A 22,392-nucleotide genomic window follows, 5' to 3' on the forward strand; every position below is an offset into this window, starting at 1 on the left:
CGCATGGATAGCTTGTGGCATTTAAAAGACACCCAGTCGGTGGCAATGGTACGCCTCTGCACCCCTTCCCCTGGGCCTCTGCACCCCCTCCCTGGGCCTCTGCATCTACCTCCCTGGGCCTCTGCACCCACCTCCCTGGACCTCTGCACCCCCTCCCTGGGCCTCTGCACCTACCTCCCTGGGCCTCTGCACCTACTTCCCTGGGCCTCTGCACCCTCTCCCCTGGACCTCTGCACCCCTTCCCTGGGCCTCTGCACTACCTCCCTGGGCCTCTGCACCTACCTCCCTGGGCCTCTGCACCCTCTCCCCTGGACCTCTGCACCCCTTCCCTGGGCCTCTGCACCTACCTCCCTGGGCCTCTGCACCCCCTCCCTGGGCCTCTGCACCTACCTCCCTGGGCCTCTGCACCCTCTCCCCTGGACCTCTGCACCTCTTCCCTGGACCTCTGCACCTACCTCCCTGGGCCTCTGCACCCCCTCCCCTGGGCCTCTACACTCTCTCCCTGGGCCTCTGCACCTACCTCCCTGGGCCTCTACACTCTCTTCCCTGGGCCTCTGCACCTACCTCCCTGGGCCTCTGCACGCTGTGCCCTGGGCCTCTGTACCCTCTGCCCTGGGCCTCTGTACCCACCTCCCTGGGCCTCTGTACCCACGTCCCTGGGCCTCTGCACCCCCTCCCATGGGCATCTGCACCCACCTTCCCATCCACCCCCTGCATAAATAAATATCTTTCTGTGACCATATCCCTGAATCTTTTTATATTTTAAATGGTCTTATTTTAACTAAATAATTTTTGCACTAAAATAGTTTTTGCTGATCTTTTTTAAAATATCTAAATTTTTCCCAGACTTACCCCTCCTGCTTTTGTCTTATGCTGTCTTCCCATTCAAAAGCCAGGAGCTGGCAGAAGCACAGAGCCAGCCTCTCCATGCCTTTCTGTGGGGTAATTGAGTGAATGCTTGAGTGAGCAAGTGAATGAATCTGCCAAACTAGGGCTGCTGGACCCAAGATTCTAGAATCAATGAAATGTCTTTTTTCCTGCTCAGAGAGGCCACCAGAAGAATGTCTCTTGTGTCAGGGGTGTCCTGGGGCCCTGGGGAGGCATCAGGGACATGACAACTCACACACACACACACACACACACGTACACACATACAGACCCTCGTACATGTCCCCGTAGGCCCCGCTGGCTCCCTCCCTGCCACCTCCATCCCGGCAGGAACCTCACCCGCTGTGCAGGTCACGCCTCAACTGGAGACCAAGAGCATTGGGGCCAGCGTTGAATTCCACTGTGCCGTGCCCAGCCACCGTGGCACCCAGCTCCGCTGGTTCAAGGAAGGGGGTCCGCTGCCCCCTGGCCACAGTGTACAGGATGGGGTGCTTCGGTGAGTGGGGCAGGGACCAAGTTTGGCCTTGAGTATCCCGGCTGGGGCATGCAGTGGGGCTGAGTTCATAAATACCTGCACCTTAGGATAGGTAGTGTCTTTCCTTGGGCAAGTCACGCCACCTCTCTGAGCCTCAGTTTTCTCAGCTATAAGTTCTGTGAAACTGAAATGAGACTGTTTTAAGGACTTAGCATGGCCCTTGGCACCTGGACGATTGCTGGTAACATTGCCCATGTGTCTCTTACTATTACTGGAGGAAAGAGAAGAGGCCCTGGGTCCAGATGTGTTGAGTCGACTTCAGCCCTGCCGCTTGACAGCCGTTGAGCTCTCAACCATGAGGTCTTTGTCCACAGTGGGTGTGGGGACACTCACCCTACCTCCCTACCTCTCAGGATTCTTGGGAGACTAGAAGGATATAGTGCGTGTTGATCTGTGACAGCTCTTTACTCTCACATAATTGCAAAGCCTTCTCACATCTTCTGAGATCGTCTTATCTTTTCTTTATAGAATCCAGAACTTGGACCAGAGCTGCCAAGGGACGTATGTTTGCCAGGCTCATGGGCCTTGGGGACAGGCCCAGGCCCGTGCCCAGCTCATTGTCCAAGGTAGGAGGATAGCTTCTATCTAGCCTTGGCTAAGAGCAAGGGACAGAGATGAGAAGGAGAAAGAGGCACAGGGCTTGGACCAGTTCCCCAGGAGCCCCCTTAAATGCATAAGAATAAAGGGAATAATGTAGTTACTCAGCTGCATCTTGCTCATATCTAGCCTAGAGTAAAGGGGCTTGGTAAATATTGCAAGGAGAGGAGACAAAAGAAGGATGGGTAGAGTGGCGCATGGATAGCTAAAGTGGATGAGTGGTCAGACAAACCAGTGAATGAATAAGTGAGTATCCGTGAGGGAGAGAATGAATGAGCGAAAGGGAATGAGTATGTGTGCTCATGAATGCTCACGTGGAAAACAAACGAAGGAAGGAGTGCCCGGGGCTCTGGCCTGCCGCGCTGACCCCTCCTGTTCTCCTCTCCTTGCCCCAGCCCTGCCGGCGGTGCTCATCAACATCCGGACCTCCGTGCAGACCGTGGTCGTAGGCCACGCCGTGGAGTTCGAGTGCCTGGCGCTGGGGGACCCCAAGCCCCAGGTGACGTGGAGCAAAGTGGGAGGGCGCCTGCGGCCGGGCGTCGTGCAGAGCGGCGGCATCGTCAGGATCCCCCACGTGGAGCTGGCAGACGCGGGGCAGTACCGCTGCTCAGCCACCAACGCCGCGGGCACTACCCAGTCCCACGTGCTGCTGCTCGTGCAGGGTGAGGGCCGCGCGGGGTTCTGTGGAGGGGGGTGGGGGAGCCACGCCGGGGCTCAGGCGGCCTTGCCTGCTCTGCTCCTCTTCTCCGCTCTCTCGGGGTAGGTTTCCTAACAAGAGGCAGCGGGGGATCAGAGTGAGCGGTCCCCTGGTGGAGGCTGGAAGTTACAGGAAAAGGGCGGGGGCCTCAGGCCAAAATTAGGCGCAGGGTGAGGCATCAAGAGGAAGCAGGGTGCATAGCTCTGGCCTCCCCAAGTGCCTGCCTGGTGGAGGTGACCTGTGGTCCAATCTGATGGTAGACAGATAAACACAAAACAGAGTAAAACAAGGGCAAAGATGCAGGACCAAGAAACAAACCTTTGTTTTCTTTCAAGGCAAATCCTTTTTTTTTTTTTAACATTTTTTATTGTGAAATATAACATATATGCAAAAAAGCTGTCATTTTCAAAGTACATTATAACAAGTGATTATAGAACAGATTTCAGAGTTTGGTATGGGTTACAGTTCTACAATTTCTGGTTTTTACCTCTAGCTGCTCCATGACACTGGAGACTAAAAGAAATATCAATATAGTGACTTAGCAATTGTATTCATTTGTTAAATCCTGTCTGTTATAATTCCTCCTTCTCTTTCGATTCTTCTCCCATTTTTTAGGGATATTTGGGCTAAGCCCATTCAAACTTTTTCATGTTGGAAAAGAGTGTTGATAATATGGGATGGGGGATGGAACTAGTTGATGTTTTTGGAGAGGCTGGCCACTCTGCATTTCAGGACTTATCTGGCCTAGGAACCCATCTGAAGTTTGAAGATTTCTGGAAAGTAATCTTAGTGCATACAACTTTTGTAGAATCTCAGATAGAGCCCTAGGTGTTCTTTAGGGTTACCAGGAATGGTGTTGGTTGGGGTTTGGCAAACGGTGGCAATTAGCAGTATCTAGCTGAAGCTTGCATAGGAGTAGCCTCCAGAACAGCAAGCCAATTCCTTTTTATCCCAAACCCTGTGACTTGCCCCCAAACCTCCTGAGCCACACTGCCACTGCCCTCCCTTCCCAGGTGCCCAAGGGGTGCAAGATTTTCTGCTCAGGTGCAGGGCCTTTGTGGAAGCTATTTCCTTCTCATCACCTGCCCCACCCCAGAGGTAGTAGGTGTTATGAGGAGGGCTGTGAGTCGAATAGATCTGTCCCTGAACTCTGACTGCCCAATTCCATCAGTGCGCCTCCTCCCCTCTAAGCTGCAATTCCCTTATCTGTAAAAGGGGGACACGTTGCCTCCCCCCAGTGGGTAGCATGAGGGCTGGATCGAGGCACAGGGCTGGGCATACAGACGGTGGTCGTCATCCTGTCTGCTTGTCTCCCTCCCCCGCCTCAGCTTTGCCTCAGATCTCAACACCCCCTGAGGTCCGCGTGCCCGCTGGCTCTGCGGCCGTCTTCCCCTGCATGGCCTCTGGCTACCCAACTCCTGACATCACCTGGACCAAGGTGAGTGCTGGGCACAGAACCAGGGCTGAGTCATCTTGGCGCTCCGGGACTTGGGACAAGGTTGGGCCCAATAAGTGCTCGGAATTTGCTGAGCGGAGCCCTGGAGGTGGGCCTGCGGCGGGGATGGGGTTCTGGCCCCCTGAAAGGTGTAGGCCGAGAGCGGGGTCCAAAGTGCTGCTTCCTTTGCAGCTGGACGGCAGCCTGCCCGCTGACAGCCGCCTGGAGAACAACATGCTGATGCTGCCCTCGGTCCGCCCCCAGGACGCAGGCACCTACGTCTGCACTGCCACCAACCGCCAGGGCAAGGTCAAGGCCTTTGCCCATCTGCAGGTGCCAGGTCAGACAGCCCCTGGCCCCGAGCGCCCCCCACCCCCGGGTGGGCGTCTGCTCTGACTGTGCTCTCTGCTGGCAGAGCGGGTGGTGCCCTACTTCACGCAGACCCCCCACTCTTTCCTGCCGCTGCCCACCATCAAGGACGCCTACAGGAAGTTCGAGATCAAGATCACCTTCCGGCCCGACTCAGCCGATGGTGAGCTCGACTGGAGCCGATCTGGGGGTCCCGGCCTGGGGCAAGAATCTCTTCGGGTAGCTGCCATCACAGTCCCAGCCCCGGCCCTCCCAGGCCTGCTGGATCCCCCACTCTGGATCTCCCCTCACACCCTTCCCTCCGTTCAGCCCTTCTGTGATGTCTCCCGGCTTGAGCTCTGCACGGTGCATGGCTGTCCATCCTCCTGCCCCCTCTTCCTCTCCCCCACTCTGCTCCTCCCTTCTTTCTCTCTCATCTCTCACCTTTTCCTCCTCTCTCTCTCTCATCTGACACCTCCCATGCCTTACGGGTCTCTGACTTTCACTGCCCAGGCCTCCTCCTCTACTCGGGTGAGTCTCTGCTTCCCTCCCCACCTCCAGGTTGACCTGACAGTGTGAGGGATGCACCTTTAGCCTCTGTCTGGGGGCTCTTAGCCAGGCCCCTCTAGAGGTTCCAATCCAGAGGTAGTGAGACGGCCCCGGATGCCAGGATGTACCAAGGGGGGGCCAGGAGGCAGGAGCTGGAGAGCAGGGAGGCTCAGGGGAGGAGGGGCGTGGGTCCTGCCTGGGCCGGGGCCGAGCAGGGGCCTCGGAGCCGGATGGGAGCCCCTCACCCGGCTGTGCCCTCCCAGGGATGCTGCTGTACAACGGGCAGAAGCAGGTCCCAGGGAGTCCCACCAACCTGGCCCACAGGCAGCCCGACTTCATCTCCTTCGGCCTCGTGGGCGGAAGGCCTGAGTTCCGGTGAGACCCTTGCCCGCCCCATTTATGGGAGAAGGAGGAGCTGGGAGGCCACTGCAGATAGAGTTCTGGGCCTTGCGGGAGTGTATGTTCTAGTAGGGAAGATGAGCCATAAACCAGGAGAGCTGGGAGGTCACTGCAGAGAGGAGTGGGAGGGTCCGGGAAGCTGGAGCCAGGGGCTCATCGGAGCCTTGAATGCTACTCTGGAAAAGCTCTCTGGGAAAGGACGTGGGGAGAGAAGAAGCCCTGGGGAAGGGTCAGGGACGAAATGAGCTGGGGATGAGAGAAAAAGGTGAGGGGGACAAGGCAGCCCCAGAATGGGGAAATGGTGACAGCCCTCCTTTGATGCCCCTTTGCCCAGGCTGGGCCCCCTCCCCAGTCCTTCTTACAAACTCCACGTCCACCCTCTCCTGCCCCGGCCCTGCCCCACGGAGCAGGTTTGACGCGGGCTCAGGCATGGCCACCATCCGCCACCCCACACCGCTGACCCTGGGCCAGTTCCACACCGTGACCCTGTTACGCAGCCTCACCCAGGGCTCTCTGGTGGTGGGCAACCTGGCCCCCGTCAATGGGACCTCCCAGGTGAGACCCCACCCCGTGCCCCTGGTCCAGCCCCATCCCTACCCTCTCCTGCCCAGCCTCTGCCTGCCATTCCCGACTTCCCCACCTCCCCAGGGCAAGTTCCAGGGTCTGGACCTGAACGAGGAGCTCTACCTGGGTGGCTACCCTGACTACGGTGCCATCCCCAAGGCGGGGCTGAGCAGCGGCTTCATAGGTAAGCTCCCTCCCTACCCACAGCCACGGCCCAGCCACACCTGGGTGACTGGCAGGCAGGGCCCCAGGACCTGGGAGGACACGCAAGATGTCAGCTGGGGTTGGGCAGGCTTCCCAGGACCCTCCCCACCAAGCGCCAGCTCATCCTGCCCGTGCCCCCAGGTTGTGTCCGGGAGCTGCGCATCCAGGGCGAGGAGATCACCTTCCATGACCTGAACCTCACCGCCCACGGCATCTCCCACTGCCCCACCTGTCGGGACCGCCCCTGCCAGGTGACCCTGCACTCCGCCACGTCACCTGGCTGGCCCAGCCACTGCTCTTGGCTGGGGCTGGCCTCTGTAGGAAGTGCGGGGGGGTGCAGCGGATGCTGGGCCTGACTTCCAGGGTCCCCTTTGCAGAACGGGGGCCAGTGCCACGACTCGGAGAGCAGCAGCTACGTGTGCGTCTGCCCGGCCGGCTTCACAGGAAGCCGCTGTGAGCACTCACAGGCTCTGCACTGCCACCCAGGTGTGTGCCCCGCCCAGTCACTGCCCCCGCTGGGCGCTTACTCCTGCCCATTGCTGCCTCTTCGCATCCACCCCCCCCCCCCCAAGTGCTGCTACCCAAGTGCTTACCACATTCCATCCCTGTTCCCAAGTGCTTACCAGGTGCTTATCCCATCGTTGCCACCCAACACTCACCCTGCCCTCATCACTGCTACCCAGGTGCTCACCCCGCCTTTCCCGTCACTAATACTCAGGTACCTGTCCCCTTCCATTACTGATACCCAGGTAGTTGTGACTCCCCTCCGAGTTGTCCCCCATGCACTCACTCTGCTCCCCGGACACCTCCTGCCACCTCCCCATCTGTCTCCTCACCACCGACGCTGTCACCCAGCACACCACACACGCAGTCACTCCCCACGCGGTGACCCACTCCCTCCTCAGCCTTCTGGCCTCGCCCCGCTTCCTGATGCAGCCCCGGGGTGGCATGGGCAGGCCTTTGGCATCAAGCTGCCCTCATTTTCATGTCGACCTCACTGGCCTGTGTTCCCCATTCCTAGAGGCCTGTGGGCCCGATGCCACCTGCGTGAACCGGCCTGACGGTCGAGGCTACACCTGCCGCTGCCACCTGGGCCGCTCGGGGATGAGGTGTGAGGATGGTGAGCAGATCCGGACCTGAGACCCCCAGGGACCCTGGTGAGGGCAGGGGAGGCCGGGCGGGGGCACTCCAGAGCCATGACAGGCTCCGTGAATGAAAAGCTCATGCCAGAACCAGAAGTCCGCAAAGTCAACCTGGCCAAGCTTCTGCCCAGCCCGAATCCCTTACCCGAGGCCCCCTCAGGGGGCCCCGCCTACCTGTTGGTGACCCTCCCAGCCTGGCCTGGCCTGCCAGGAGACAGGGGCTCAGGTGTGGCTGCAGCTGTGGCCTGGCCAGTCCTGAGCCGGTGGGACTGGGCCCTGGGGTGGTGGGGTGGGGGACCCGGGGGGAAGCCCTAACAGCCGGCCCCCAACGCGGGCCCTGGCACCCCCGCCCCCGGCTGAGCTGAGGCTGCCGCAGGTGTGACCGTGAGCACCCCCTCCATGTCGGGCACCGGCTCCTTCCTGGTGCTGCCCCCCCTCACCAACACGCACCACGAGCTGCGCCTGGACATCGAGTTCAAGCCGCTGGCCCCTGACGGAGTCCTGTTGTTCAGCGGGGGGAAGAGCGGGCCAGTGGAGGACTTCGTGTCCCTGGCCATGGTGGGCGGGCACCTGGAGTTCCGCTACGAGCTGGGTTCAGGTGAGCGCCGGGATGGGTCTCTGGTTGCCAAGCTTCGTGGCCCTGGGAGGCTAGAATAAGTTTGGGAGTCAAACTCAGATCCCCTGCTGCGTCCCATCTGCCACCCTCTCTGGGCCTCCCCTTCGTTTGGGGTGCCGGGAGGCTGGAGGAACTTCTGCATCTGCTCAGGGTCCTGTGTGTGGCGGGGCAGGGCAGGGCCTCGTGTGCTCAGCCCCCCGCACCCCCGCGCTCCCCCCACCCCCCCAGGGCTGGCCGTTCTGCGGAGCCCCGAGCCGCTGGCCCTGGGCCGCTGGCACCGCGCGTCCGCCGAGCGCCTCAACAAGGACGGCAGCCTGCGGGTGAACGGCGGGCGCCCCGTGCTGCGCTCCTCGCCCGGCAAGAGCCAGGGCCTCAACCTGCAGACGGCCCTCTACCTGGGTGGCGTGGAGCCCTCTGTGCGACTGTCTCCAGCCACCAACATGAGCGCCCACTTCCGCGGCTGCGTGGGCGAGGTGAGGTCCTGCGACCGGAGGGCAAGTGGGAGAGGGGAGGGGAGCCAAACCAGGCCACTCCTGTGGCCAGCCCAAGGCTCTGGGAGCAGATGCGGCTCCTCTCTGAGCCTCAGTTTCCTCATCTGTAAAGAGGGGGTGATGTCACCTACCTTGGAGGATTGTACTGCTGCCTGTGCTGACATGGTTGCCCCTGGCCCACGGCAGGCACTCACCTTGTTTTCCTCCCTCCCTACCTTGAAGTCCTGTGTTACCACTCACGCCCCACCTTGGGTTCCCAGCTACCCTCTGCTACGTTCTTCTCTCCCTGGGCACACACCTGTGCCCCTGTTAGGCCCTCGGTGTTCCTGTGCCCACAGGTGTCCGTGAATGGGAAGCGATTGGACCTCACCTACAGCTTCCTAGGCAGCCAGGGCATTGGGCAGTGCTACGACAGCTCCCCATGCGAGCGCCAGCCTTGCCGAAATGGCGCCACGTGCCTGCCCGCTGGCGAGTATGAGTTCCAGTGCCTGTGTCTAGATGGTTTCAAAGGTGGGTGAGCCTGCCCAGAGCATCGAGAGGACAGGGCATGGGGCCTGCAGGGTGACACCTACCCACACCCACTCATCTCTGCCCCGACCCACAGGAGACCTCTGTGAGCACGAGGAGAACCCCTGCCAGCTCCGTGAGCCCTGTCTGCATGGGGGCACCTGCCAGGGCACCCGCTGCCTCTGTCTACCCGGCTTCTCTGGCCCACGCTGCCAACAAGGTAAGCAGTCCTGGCTGCTCCCTGCCTCACTCCAGGGGCCCTCAGCTGGACAGGGCACCCACAGGGTGTCTGTGCCCAACGACTGCACCTTGTCCTCCCCTACAGGCACTGGACATGGCCTGGCGGAGTCTGATTGGCATCTTGAAGGAAGTGGGGGCAACGGTAAGTACTTGCTGTGACCAGCCAGGGAAGCTGTGTGGGCTCATCTCCTCCCAGCTCCCTCTTCCGATGACACTCCACCACCCTCATTTCTGGCCACCAAGCAAAACAGGCCCATGTGAGGGGCTCACTGGGCACAGAATAGAGAAGAACACAGCCATATGGAGCCAGATTTTACCCTGTACCTGCTGGCTGGGTGACCTTGGGTAGGCCCTTTAACCACTCAGGCCCCAGTTTCTTCTTCTTTATTTGTTTATTAAGTCAACAACCATCTATTGCATGCTCAGCCTTGCCTGGGGAGCAGGAAGTATAAGATGAATAAAGCAGGAGCCTCGCTCTCAAGGATTCCACAGTCTGGTTAAAAGTGAAGATAATAAAAAATGAAGTTTGTTGAACATTTATTATATCCCAGGCACCGTGCTGCTTTATAGACTCATATCTTCTTACTTATCACTAATATAATAGGAGAGGCAGGAGATACAATTAAGAGTATGGACTCTAAAGCCAACCATCCTGGCTTCAAATCCCAGCCCTGCCACTTACCAGCTGTGTGACTTTGGACAAATCAGCCTCTTTGTGCCTTTGTTTCCTGAAGCCCAAAATGCAGATAAATATCATCCTTCCACAAGGCTGTTAGGGTTGTTGTAAGGGCCAGTGACACAGATGTGTGGGCAGTCTCCCCCACACAGCATCTGGTGCATAGTAGGTGCTCGATAAAAGTAAGCTGTTAGCCCCGTCGTTTGGTGGAAGGTGGCAAAGTGTCCCTTGCCCTTATGGCTCCCAGGCTCCCAGTGGCCAACGCTGGCCTGCAGGATGGGCCATGAGCAGGTGGAGCTGAGATGCGGGGGCCACACCCAGGGTGGACATTGGAGCCGGAAAGCCCAGGTGGTAATCCAGTGTTCCACTTCCTAGGAAAGTCATTCCATCGTCCCAAGCTTGTCTTCCCATCTGGGACCACGAAGGTTCTTAACCATTTGTTGTCCACTCTCCCTCCTTAGGAGCTCAGAACGTAGGGGTTTCTCAGGTGGTAGAACTTTCAGTGCTAAAACCAGGACAGCCAGCCAATAGGGACCCCCGCCCACTGACTCCATAAAGTAAAGCACAGGACTTCAGAGGAAACCAGTTGTACCAATATAAGGGCATCAAAAGAGTTTTTAAGTTTTCTGATATGTAATATCTGCACTTCTTTATTCAACTCTTAAATAATAAGGTCTAGTGGTGATTCTGATAGCTAATGCAGTTTCAGAATGATAAATATAAACAGTCATTTGAAATACCTGCCACTACTGAAGGGTGATGAGCAAATAGTTTTGACTCCTATTAGTGACAAAGTTGCAGGTCCTGCTACTACTATTTTTGGTTTGTTGCCTACATTTCTAATGGTAAGAACTTCAGTGAGAAGTGAGTGAAAATAAGTTTTTTCCCACATCCAGGTTCACAGACCCTGACCTCAGATGTGGGGGTCTGGGGCGCCCGGGAGCGCAGTCTTAGAGCCCCCAGTAGAAGTCCATGTGGGAGTGGAGGTGGGGACCAGGGGACTGGTGCGGGACCCCAGGTGGTGGGCAGGCGTCTCATGGGCGCATGTTCTCCCGCAGATGCCCCTGGGCAGTACGGAGCCTATTTCCATGACGGTGGCTTCCTGGCCCTCCCGAGCCGCGTCTTTTCCAGGAGGTAAGATAGGTCCCAGGAGAACCTGGGGACCCAGAGGCAGGCTCATCACCGGGAGGGGAAGGGGACCTAAGCCGTGGACACCTCTGCCCCCTGACCTGCCCCTGCCCTCTGCAGCTTGCCCGAGATCCCCGAAACCATCGAGCTGGAGGTGCGGACCACCACGGCCAGCGGCCTCCTCCTCTGGCAGGGCGGGGTGAGTGTGGCTGTCAGGCTTCAGCAGCCAGGACAGGGGGGAGGGCCAAGGCAGAGGCTGCAGCCTTGGGGACCCCAACTCTCCAGGCTGGGGACCCCAAAGACCCTGTGCTTCCTGGCAGGAGGTGGGAGAGACCGGCCGAGGCAAAGACTTCATCAGTCTTGGGCTTGAGGATGGGCACCTTGTCTTCAGGTGAGTCTTGGCACCCCGACCCTTCCTTCCCCTTCTCTGGCCCCTGATTCCCCCATCCCCCATCCCCACGGCTCTCCCACCCTGGGAAGTTGCAGCTCCATTCCCCCCACCAGCTAACACTTTCTTGGGCCTGGGTGACCCGCAGCTACCAGCTGGGCAGCGGGGAGGCCCGCCTCGTCTCTGAGGACCCGATCAACGATGGCGAGTGGCATCGGGTGACAGCTCTGCGGTAAGGCACCCCAGCCGGGCACGGGGGAAAGAGGCCCAGAGTCTGGGTGGGAGGAGAATCCTCCGGCCACAGCCCAGGCTTCAAGGACGGGGTGGAACTCCATGGGGAGGGGGCAGGGGGCAGGCCAGCACCACAGGGGATGGGGGACACCAGGGGCAGGGCAGTGGGGACAGGAAGCTGACTTGGAGGCCAGATCTCTCATCCAGTGTGGGGACCACACAACACACGGGGTAGGAGGCAGACTCTTCGGTCTGGCCCTCTGCTGAGTCGGGGAGGATGGGGAAGTTTGTGGTCAGGGGCCTGACCCAGTCCCCCCGCAGAGAGGGCCGGAGAGGCTCCATCCAAATCGACGGTGAGGAGCTGGTCAGCGGCCAGTCCCCAGGCCCTAACGTGGCTGTCAACGCCAAGGGAAGCGTCTACATCGGTAAGTCCTGGGCTGGGGTGGGGGCTGAGGGCATGGGCTCCTGCAGACTCCTGGAGCCCAGGCCGGGCAGTGACGGTCCCTCCTGTCCCCCCAGGTGGAGCCCCCAGCGTGGCTGCACTGACCGGGGGCCGGTTCTCCGCGGGCATCACGGGCTGTATCAGGAACCTGGTGCTGCACTCCCCCCGGCCCGGCGCCACGCCCCCGCAGCCACTGGACCTGCAGCACAGCGCCCAGGCGGGCACCAACATGCGCCCCTGCCCCTCATAGGCACCCGCCAGCCCCACATGGACTCCCGGGCAGAGCCCAGCCCGACAACGACGAGTATATTATTATTAATATTATTATTATGAGTTTTTTTGTAAGAAACTGAGGTGATGCCATGCTTTGCTGCTACTACCCTGGGCTGGACTAGAGGGTGGGCATGCCACCCCCACCCCCACCCCAACACACACAACCCTGGGCAAACCCACAGGCTGGTGGGCAGGAAAGGTTGTACAGGAGGGGGTGCCTCAGAAGGCTGCCAGGACTCAGGGTCAGGCCCCCACCCAGGGTGAAATGGGCCACCCATCTCTGCAGTCCTCAGGCTGCCCTATGACAACTCTCAGACACTCCAGCCTCAGCTTCCATTCAGTGCCCCACCAGCTATCTGAACAGGAGGGGGTATCAGCAACAGCCTTTGCCACCCTCCCCGTGGTTGGGAAAGTTGTCTAGGGCCAGCCCTGGAGGAAAAGGCAGCTCACTCCCAGGCAGGCAGTCCCCTACCCCTGCCAGCCCAAGTCCCAGCCCTCCTTCACCTCCTCCCCGCCAGCCAGGCCTCCTGCTCCTGGTACCCTCTCTCCCTCCCACCCAGCCCCCTGGCCTGCATCCCTCCTCCCACCCCCAACACCCAGCCCAGGGCCCCCACCCTCAGGGGCTGCAAGGGAAACCCCACCCCAAGTCTTACCAGGAGCTGCTACAGGCGGAGTCCAGCACTGAGGTCTCCCAGCCCACGCCAGGCCACCTCCCCCCACTTATCTGGAAGTGAAGGCCCAGGGGACAGTGGGGGGTGGGGGAGTGGGATGGGGTGGGAAGAGAGTTAGTGCCTTGGGTGGGAGAAGCCGGGACCCTTGACTGGGAGGGCAGGGGAGGGGACGTAACAGCCCCACCCCATCTGTGGGAGCCTGAGGGCCCAGCTGGGGGCAAGTGCCCTCCCCGTCAGTAGCCCTCAGTTTGTGGGGTCGGGTTGCCTGGCCTCTTTGTCCTAGAAGGGACCTTCCTGTGGTCTTTGTCTTGATTTTTCTTAAATAAACGGTGCTATCCCTGCCGGGGCTGTCTCCTGTGTCTCTGACTCAGGCTTCACTGGGGGGGAACCTGAGGGTGGGGCAGGGTGGGGCAGGGGAGGTCCGAGAAGGAAGCAGGACAGCTTCAGGTTGGCGTGGTCCCCACACCCTGCCGTGGGCTGAACCAGCAAAATGCCAGCCACCCCTCAATCTGGAGGGCTAGTTACCATGTGCAGGTCCCAACAGCGCTGTGAAGCAGGAGTCTTCCCATTTTCCAGAGGAGCAGACTGAGTCTTGGAGGGTTAAGTGACCCACCCAAGGTCAGACAGCAGCCCAGGGGGGCTTGGAAGCCTGGCTCTGTGGGACCCCAAGCCTGCCCTCTCCTCGGGGCCCACAGCCTCTAGGGATGGCCTCCCTGACCCTGGTGGGCTGACATGCTTGGCCGCAGACCCCCGGGGGCAACCCTGCTGGGCCCTGGGCAGCAGGTAGTGCAGGCTGTGCTGCAGCGGAGGCAGGTTCTGCGGGCACTAGCCCCCTGGGTCAGCTGGCAGGAGGAGTAGCAGCGGCACCTGAGGAGGCCCAGGAGGAGGCCGGTGGAGGCCAGGAGCAACCAGGAGGCCAGCGCCAACCCCCACAGCCGGGATCCTGAGGCAGGGAGGGGAGCCCGCACTCAGGCCTCCGTCTGAGCCCACTGCGCCCCCTCCCCATTGCCCAGAGAGAAGCACGGGTGGTCCCGGTGGGAGGAGGGGGAATGCCAGGTGCCATCCACCTTTGGCTGCCACATCCTGGGGAGCAGGGTTCCGGCCTGCAGGGGTGCTCCTCTCCGCTGCAGTCTCGAAGGGGCCTGCAGACCTGGGAGCTGAGGGCAGGGTCAGGGGCTTGGAGGCCTCGTCACCCAGGCTCTTGGCCTGGCTGGGCACCGTGAAGACCCCTGCAGCGGGAGAGAAGAAGAGCGGGAGGCACTCCACCAGCGCCCCCATGTCGGTAACCTCACAACCCTCCCCAAGGTTGTCATCAGTATCCGCTTTTGACAGATGAGGGGAGCGAGGCACACAGAGGGGAAGTCACATGCCAAGGACCCACAGCTGGAAGCGAAAGAGGAGGACCGGAACTCCTGTGGTCCAGCCCCAGGGCCCAGGGTTTCTGAATGGAGCTTTCACTGCACTCAAGGTGCAGGGAAAGGACTGAGAGGAGGCAGGACGGCAGGAGGCTGCCCTTGCAGGGAGCATTTTCCGTGCTCTGGGCTGGGCCCTTTACATACAGCGTTCCACTTAAAGTTTATGACAACTTTGAAAGGTAGGTTTATCATCCCCATTTCACAGATAAGGAAATTGAGGCATAGCGAGAAATTGAGACATATTCTACCACTCACTTGACTAGTTTCTAGCACCCTTTCTGCCCCCGGCAGTGCTTTAGGGACTGGGGATACAGCAGTGAGCAAAACAGACGAACAATGTCCCCATAAGTGCAGGAAGACAATTGTAAAATGGAAATAGGAGCTACGGAAAAAAAAAATAAAGCAGGGAACAGGGCATGCTATGTTTAAATAAAGGGGTTAGGAAAGTGCTCACTGAGGGACTGAGTTAAGCAGAGGCCTGCCGGAGGCAAAAGAATGAGCATCCAGTTCTCAGGAGAAAAGCAGAGGCAGCCCGTGCATGGCCACAGCCGTCTGCAGCTCACACTCCTCCTGTGTCACTCTGCTGCAGTTGCCCCATCCATGCCCTGCCAGTCCCAGCCAGGCCATGACCTCCCTGCACCCTGATTCTCAGGCTAAAGGAGAACAAAAGTCGTCTTATCCATTCTCCTGACCACCCTTCCCGCCTCAAGCCAGGCCTGCCACTAACCTATGTAGCACTTTTGCACACATTAGAAAAATACACTTACTCTGGATGGACAAATAGGGAAAATGCACCCCTAGAAGAAGGCAGTGATAGCTTTGCAAGTGCAGGGTTTAGCAGAGTGACAGAAACTTTGAGTGGAGAAAAAGTTAATCCTTCCTTGGGCAGATACAGCCTCCCCGCCCGACCCCTGACCCTCAACCCACACTCAGATTTGGCAAGCAGAGCAGAAACTGGATTTCAACCCTCAGCCAGCTGCCTTTTTGCAGTGAACAACCTGTTCAACCATACGTGGCAGCCCTGCCTCCTTCCCACACCTGGTGTAGGGAGGGAGACTCTCCAGACTTCCAGGAAGGACTTTCCCAGCTGGTGGTCCTCCATGTGCACAGAGGTCATTTCTGGTTATGTCACTTGCTGGCTTTGTAAACATGGACTAGTTTATCCTCTCTAGGCCTCATTTTCCATCTGTAAAATGGGAGAGTTGAACTACATCGATAGTTTGCAAAGTATGCCTCGAGGGTCATATTCAGGGCCCTTGGCGGGGGGGGACACAAGTCAGCCAGGGCTCAGAGCCCCCAACCCCATGTAAGCAGAATGTCTCTTCTTTTGATGTCTTGGGCCTCTGTGTAAGATTCCATTTTAGGAAAAAGTTTCAAACTGACATTCATTTGGAAACAGCTGGATTAGGACATCTCAAGCACTGTGCCAGGTCTACGTTTCTCTGATCCTTGGGTCCACCATCTCACCCGTTCCCGGCTGCTGTGATGAGGGTTCTGTCCCAGGGAAGGGGCGTTAGGGCCCAGCCTCCCTCCTGGTTATCACTGACCTCTACACTCAGAGGGATGCTGGGAGGCCTGGTCACTGCCATCGCCACAGTTGTCCATGTCCCAACCGTCACACACCAGGCTCGGGGGGATGCACCTGCCATTCCGACAGCGGAAGTAGCTCCCACAGGACCCTGGGGCCGAGAGGGGAAGCTGGGAATGAGGACCCTGGGGGAGGCCTGTGACACAGCAGGGTATGTAGCCCCCTAGTGAGGGAGTGTGGGAAGTGCAGGCAGAAGAGGGCTCGCCATCAAGCATGTGCAGAGGTTTGCATCTGCGTGCAGAGTATGGAGGGTGTGTTTCATGGGAGAGAGGTGTAGGGTCATAAGGATGAGGGTGATGAAGATCATGGCCAACATTTATTGAGTTCCTATTCTGAGCCAGACACGGTTCTAAACACTTCACATCCCTGCTCATTTAATCCTCGCACAAACCTATGGGGTAAGTAATTTGCTTGACCCCATTTTACAGCTGAGAAGACTGAGGTGCATAGAGGTTAAGTCACATGACCAAGACCATCCAGCTCGTAGCTAAGCAGTAGAGTAGGAATTCAGCCCCAGGAAGCCTGGTTCAGCATACATGCTCACAAACACTGAGTACACACTGGGTGTGAGTGTGTCTGCAAGTGTGCGTATACCAATAAACTGAGCCCTCCCAGCAACTCTCACTCAGGGCTTTGCACTCACCATGAGCCCTGCCTGAAATGCTCTTCCATGAGTAACTGCATGGCTCACTCCCTTCAGGTGCCTGCTCAGCTGTCCACAGGCTTTCCCTGACCTCCTATAAGATCAGCATCCCCAGCCCAGCACTCCTACTCTCCTTGCTCCAGTGGGGGTTCCTCTGCAGCACTTACTGCCATCTGCAGACCGTGTATTTACTTGTTTCTTCTCCTCCTACAAGCTCCAAGAGGGCAAGGACTTCTGGTTTATTTACTGCTGTACCCCTAGAGCATCTGGCACTTAGCAGGTACTCAATTAGTATTTGTTAAATGAATGAAAGTGCATACAGGAGAAAGAACTCTATGGCTTTGGCAGACAAGTTTACTAACTCAGAATTCCATTCTGTGGAGAAAAGGCAGTTCAGATGGAACTGACCAACGCATGGCTTAGAGGTAGGCATGTGGCTCAGGCCTGACCAATCAGAGCATTCCATTTCCTGGCTACAGGAATGGACATATGACCCACACCGTTTGGCCCCAGGACTTTTGCTAGGGCCATAAGAAAATACGCTTGCTCTCTATTTTGTTGAGTTTGGAGATGTGAACTTGGAGCTGCAGGATCATTGTGTAGCCAAGTAGAAAGAATTGCTGCCTGAGATGGACGCCAAACAGACCCACACAGGGCACATGCAGAGAGAAAGAACAAGGAGACAGAGCCCAGGTGATATTACTGAGCTCATAGATCCAGCCATACCTGAATCCACCCCTTAATATGCCAGTTATAGAAGCCCTCCAAAATTCCCTTTTGAGTTGGTTTCTTTCATTTGCAAACAAAGGTGACTACTCTAATAAATAGGAGGCATGTGGGTTGAAGAGTAAATGTATATAAGGGTGGAAACACAAACATGAGTGTGGGAATGTATGGGGAGTCATATTTGAGTATGAATGTAAAAGTGCTTGCATAAGCCAGGCAGGGTGTGCTAGCACATGTGAGCGATTGAGACTGCGTGTGTGACCAGAGGATGTGAAATGAACCTTTCCTCATTTGGATCACAAAATTGATTTAAGGAAGTCAGAACCATGACAGGGCTTCACCACTGCCACCTTTTTCCAGAGCCCCAAACCGCTGAACACAGAGCAGCTGCAGCATTCCCGACCTCCCTGGCTAATACGTGCACCTTGCAGGAGGGCAAGATGACAGGCAGGGGGAGGAAGAAGGAAGTGAGGAAGAAGGGGGCACATCCCTGATTTTCAATCAGCCAATGAGAATTGTTTGCAAAGCAACTTAACTGGCCCTTGGCAAGCTACAGCCTACTGGAGCCAGAAAGGAGAACCCAGGCACAATGGTCACCACTTTGAGAATTTAAAGTGCAAATTTCACCCTAAATTCTCATTGCAGAGCCAAAGACTCTAATGAGGAAGAGAGAGAATATAAAATCCAAAATTCAGAGCATGCTCAATTCCAGAGAAGTGGGACTTGACTAAGGAGACAAATGAGACCACATGGGGGCGCTCTCCGACCAGCTCAGGCTTGGGGCCCTGCACGTCAGTTCTTGGTAAACTCGTGCTGGCAATCCGAGACCCCATGTTCTCGTCTCGAAGTGCTCAGGAACTCATGTTTAATTCTCAAGTCTGGATATTTTGCTAGAGATAAAGCGTCTCTGTGTTTTGGAATCTGCTGGGCTTTGGCAGCTTGCCTGCTCGCCATCACTGGAGAAACCCTGCGGGGACATTAGGAGGTAGCTTCAAATCCAGGGACCTGCTGGGCCTCAAGCCTTAAACTCCATCCACGTGGGAGGACGTGCTCTAATAGTTCAATCCCAGCTGCTCCACTTACTGGCCAAGCCTGTTTCCTCATCTATAAAAATGAGGATAAGAACACTGGCAGGGCAGAGTCACAGTGAGGAACAGACAAGATCCAGTGTGATGTAAAATGTGCAATGTATGTGTGGAGTGTGTATGTGTGTACCGTGTGTGGTTGTGTAAGGGGTACATGAATACACATTTGCACGTGTGAGGGATATGTGTGCGTTGTGTGCTTGTATTGTAAGCGTGTAGATGTTAGTGTATGAGGTGTGTGTGTGTGTGTGAGTGACAGCTAGTAAACATGCTTGCCTGGCTGAGCTTAGCTGTCCACTCTCTGTACTCGGTTCCAGAAGGACCTTAACCAGACTTTCTCAGTTCTGCTTACAGGAGGAAGACGGCAGAATAGCGTCAAGAACACCCTGAGCCCAGTGAGCCTGTGACTTTCTCCTCAAAGACAAAAGTCTGACATTCCCAAGGATCAGCTAAGAAAAGAGTCGTGCAGACTCCGCACATGAGGGCTTGCACATCCACATCTAAATCAAGTCACTGAAGCTGGAACAAGACGGACTTGAGACGGCACAGGACTGAGCGATTGCTCGTGCCCTCCTCACAGCCATCCAGCATCACCACTGACCTGACAAGAGTGAATCGTGTGGACACCACCTAAGTCCTTGATCCCTATCCCTTTCCTTTACCTGTAAAAGCCATAACTCACATCCCCACCTGGAACTGGTTTAGGGAAGATCCCTCCACCTCCACACTGAGAGACATGTCAGTGTCAAGACACATGTCAGACATGCCAAGTTGGGCTTGAGGTATCATGAATGTGGGAATGGGGGTAAGGGGGAAGCACAGTGTGTGTGTGTGTGTGTGCGCGCGCGCGTGTGCACAAGAGCATATGACTGTGCATGTGCCAGGAGCTGATGGAACTATGGCCTACACATCCACTAGATTGGCTCTTTGGGTCCTTATGGCTACCCCCTGACCCTGCAATATACACCCTCTTGGGGCAGCCCCCTCCCTCTATTAGGCCCAGCCCCCTCCACCTTCCTGTGCTCACAGCAGCCAGCAGGACTGGGCTGTCCGTTTGTGCCCCCAGGCTCCATAGCCCGCAGTTGCCCCGGGCCCTGAGTCCCCCTCCTCCCTCTCCCAGAGACCCTGACATTTAGCCTAAACCCACCCAACCGGAAAGAGGTGACGTAGCCCACGAAGTCCACACGGGGCTGGCGACCTCTCGTGACCAGGCGCAGGCCCAGGGAGGGTCCTGAAGATGCCACCGAGGCTGGGATGGTCCGGCCGCAGAGAGGGACCCCCAGGGGCTGGGGCGCCCCTGGCGAGCCCTCGTAGAACTGCAGGTAGGAGCCGGGGAAGCAGCGGTCGGCGGGCTCCGGGGAGGAGGCATTGGGCGCTGGGGAAGCTGGGGTCAAGCTGTAGACCAGGAAGAAGCGGAACTGGAAGCTGATCCTGTCGCCAGAGGTGGCCGCCCGTCCCCAGAGCCAGCAGTCCGTGTCCGGGGCCACAAAGTAGAACCTGCGCGATGCCGAGTGCGAGCGCAGCAGGAGCCCGTCCCCCTGCCACGTCCTCCCGCAGAGGTCCACCAGGTTGGCTGCAGGAAAAAGCACGAACTCTGGACCCAGGCGTCTTGGTTCCAAGCCTGGCTCTGCCCTTTCTGGCTGTGCAACCCCAAGCAAGTCACTTACCCTCTCTGAGCCTCAGTTTCCTCATTGGTTAAATGGAGATGATTAAGTAATAGATCCAATTTTAGAATTTTTGGATGAGGATTAAATGGCTTGATTCAAATATGCAATCCCTTAACCAAAACCCTTGGATGTGTTTCAGAATTTTCAGATTTTAGAAAAACAGTAGGATGTATGTATAGTATATTATGTTGCAGCCTCAAATGGAATCTGCAGCAGCCCTCCAGGATTAAACACATTCATATTTCTAGAACAGTCATATGACCAGTCACCCTAAGAGCATCAAACAGAGCCAATAAACAGCAGCCTGTCCGTGCAGGTCAGATGTTGCCAATAAATTAGTTAAGAGCAATTTGTATTTCAGAGCCTTCTGGATTTTGGAACTGCAGGTAGAGGATTATGAGCATGTGTGTGTGCAGTGCACCGAACAGAGCGTGGCACTTCACAAGTATTACACAAGTGTGGGCTAGCATCATCTTATTCAAAACGGGGCAGAGAGAGATGGGTGCCTGCCCACCCAACAACCATCCCATTTCTCCTTGCTAAGAGAACTGTGATTTCCTGCAGCTATCAGGCAGAATGCACCAAGCCCCCTTGGTAACAGGTCGAAATCAAGTCTGGTAATCCTAACTCTATTTGCCAGGTTTAGGGTTTGGTTTGTAACCAGTCTGGCTAATGAGACTTACAGGGAGGTCTGCTGGGGGCTCCTGGGAAAAATTTTCCTTCCTGATTAAAACAAAAAAGAGGGTGAGCTGTGTGGTGAGGAGCTCCTTTTTCTTCCTGCTTGGGAAAGCTGTTGGCTAAGGATGTGATGTCCACAGCTGTAGCAGCCACCTTGCAAGCAAGAGGTCATGAGAATTGCAAAGTATCCCTGACATAGTTGAGCAGCTGAATTAACCATCTCTGGAACCATCTACAGCCACTCCTCTTAAGTGAAATAATAAATGCCCTTATGGTTTAAGCTCCACTTAGATTGGTTTCTGTTCCAGCCAAAAACACCCTCACTGCTACAGCGTTATTGTGAGGATTAAATGAGCTTAATGTGTACATGCTCAAATTAACTGTGAACATGCTCAAACTAGCCCTAAATTTTGTAAGTACAGACAGAGAAGAGGAATCGTGTTTCCCGGTGCAAGGTAGGGGCACCAGTGGGTGGAAGAGGACCAGTGAGGACAGGGGACCGAGGGAAGACATTTTCCATCGGGGCTTAGGATGTGGGAGCATTTCCCATATCTGTGCAGACCTGTAAAACCGGAGTCTGCCCAGGATACATGCGTAGGTAGGGGCGTAGGAGGGCGTACATCTTGAACAAATTGAGCACCTTCTATGTGCTAGGCACATGGTTATCTCATCTTATATAAATTCAAATTTATTCCCATTTTACCACAGAGACCTAGAAAGGTGAAACAATTATCGCAAATTGTACAAATGTTAGAAGAAGCAGAATGTGTGTGTGTGAACACAGGGCTGTCAGACTCTTAAGCCTGCAATATTTGGGGCTGGCAGGCATACTTCCTAAGCCTTTGTTTCTGGGTGACTCAGGTGCTAAGCAAGACCAGGTACACGGTTTCCCAGCCTCCCCCCACTCAAGGGTCCCAGCCCATCAGAGTGATTACTGATTGAGGAAGAGGCCATCTCTAAGGATGGTGGGGACCCTAGTCTCCTGTCTACTCCAGCCAAGACCCATCATGCTCACCTGTCTCCAGAGCAGTTAAAGGTAGGACGGCTGCCCCAAGCAGGAGTAGGCTCTGGGGCAGCAGCAGGACACAGGCCTCCATCCCGGCCCGACTGTGCCCAACCACCCACAGACAGACCTGCAGAACCTTCAGCTTGGGGTCTTTGGAGAAACCGGGATATGGGGTCCCAGCCAGACCAGCAGGAGGCCAACAGGAATGAGGAGCCAGGGAAAGCAAGTCCGCCAGCAACTCTGGTCTCTTCACAATGATCTTTCTGCTCCCCGTTCCTCCTCCTTCGGGTCAGGATTGTGTCTAGGGGTTGCCATGGAGATTTGAGGCTGAGGCTGGGGCTGGAGCCTAGGGCCTCAAGGCAAGAAGGTGGGAGGGCGTCTGCTTACCCTCTGCCAGACAGGAACCAGGAAACTCAGGTCCGGTTCTGCCACAGGGGAGGAGCCCACAGCCTCAGAGAGCCACTGCCTTTCTGGACAAATCGGTACCTTAGGGTCTGAGTTTGAGGGAGGTCCAGGACACTGAAAGAGCCTCTCAGAGGGCCTAGCGAGGTAGTAAGTGGTGG

The 22,392-nt window shown here is 56.9% G+C and overlaps 2 protein-coding genes across 6 annotated transcripts in view; one reads left to right on the forward strand and one right to left on the reverse strand.

Annotated features, from left to right (window-relative positions):
• HSPG2 (heparan sulfate proteoglycan 2) overlaps positions 1-13,364 on the forward strand; it is a 98,087-nt gene extending 84,723 nt beyond the window's left edge. For 3 of the 5 annotated variants that reach the window (XM_077150930.1, XM_077150931.1, XM_077150933.1), the window contains 24 exons: positions 1,180-1,384; positions 1,892-1,989; positions 2,416-2,682; positions 4,046-4,155; positions 4,345-4,492; positions 4,568-4,684; positions 5,014-5,031; positions 5,313-5,424; positions 5,859-6,003; positions 6,097-6,196; positions 6,358-6,467; positions 6,594-6,702; positions 7,238-7,336; positions 7,735-7,956; positions 8,203-8,447; positions 8,804-8,975; positions 9,070-9,192; positions 9,298-9,354; positions 10,947-11,022; positions 11,137-11,215; positions 11,337-11,407; positions 11,553-11,636; positions 11,957-12,060; positions 12,155-13,364. In XM_077150930.1, the coding sequence (XP_077007045.1) occupies positions 1,180-1,384; positions 1,892-1,989; positions 2,416-2,682; positions 4,046-4,155; positions 4,345-4,492; positions 4,568-4,684; positions 5,014-5,031; positions 5,313-5,424; positions 5,859-6,003; positions 6,097-6,196; positions 6,358-6,467; positions 6,594-6,702; positions 7,238-7,336; positions 7,735-7,956; positions 8,203-8,447; positions 8,804-8,975; positions 9,070-9,192; positions 9,298-9,354; positions 10,947-11,022; positions 11,137-11,215; positions 11,337-11,407; positions 11,553-11,636; positions 11,957-12,060; positions 12,155-12,327 (3,044 nt within the window). In that variant the 3' untranslated portion in view covers positions 12,328-13,364. The remainder of the gene's footprint in view (positions 1-1,179; positions 1,385-1,891; positions 1,990-2,415; positions 2,683-4,045; positions 4,156-4,344; positions 4,493-4,567; positions 4,685-5,013; positions 5,032-5,312; positions 5,425-5,858; positions 6,004-6,096; positions 6,197-6,357; positions 6,468-6,593; positions 6,703-7,237; positions 7,337-7,734; positions 7,957-8,202; positions 8,448-8,803; positions 8,976-9,069; positions 9,193-9,297; positions 9,355-10,946; positions 11,023-11,136; positions 11,216-11,336; positions 11,408-11,552; positions 11,637-11,956; positions 12,061-12,154) is intronic. The other 2 variants (XM_077150932.1, XM_077150935.1) reach the window with 1 other exon arrangement.
• On the reverse strand, positions 8,349-22,094 carry LDLRAD2 (low density lipoprotein receptor class A domain containing 2). Its single transcript, XM_077150939.1, has 6 exons — positions 21,839-22,094; positions 19,626-20,051; positions 15,984-16,115; positions 14,089-14,250; positions 13,547-13,964; positions 8,349-13,410 (listed from the first exon to the last, which is right to left on the reverse strand). The coding sequence occupies exons 1-5, from the start codon at positions 21,918-21,920 to the stop codon at positions 13,720-13,722; spliced, it is 1,047 nt and encodes a 348-aa protein (XP_077007054.1). The 5' UTR covers positions 21,921-22,094; the 3' UTR covers positions 8,349-13,410; positions 13,547-13,719.
• Between the last annotated feature and the right edge of the window lie 298 nt (positions 22,095-22,392).

The sequence above is a fragment of the Tamandua tetradactyla genome, chromosome 2, assembly GCF_023851605.1.
Source record: "Tamandua tetradactyla isolate mTamTet1 chromosome 2, mTamTet1.pri, whole genome shotgun sequence".
Taxonomy (NCBI): Eukaryota; Metazoa; Chordata; class Mammalia; order Pilosa; family Myrmecophagidae; genus Tamandua; species Tamandua tetradactyla.

Bases quoted from the DNA above. Each gene is read 5' to 3' on its own strand.
- LDLRAD2 (XM_077150939.1), bottom strand. From the start codon at position 21,920: ATGGAGGCCTGTGTCCTGCTGCTGCCCCAGAGCCTACTCCTGCTTGGG. The intron at 16,116-19,625 runs GTGGGTTTAGGC...TCTCGGCCCCAG, and splicing joins CGTCACCTCTTTCCGGTTGG to GGTCCTGTGGGAGCTACTTC. The intron at 13,965-14,088 runs GTGGATGGCACC...TCCCTGCCTCAG, and splicing joins CCAGGATGTGGCAGCCAAAG to GATCCCGGCTGTGGGGGTTG.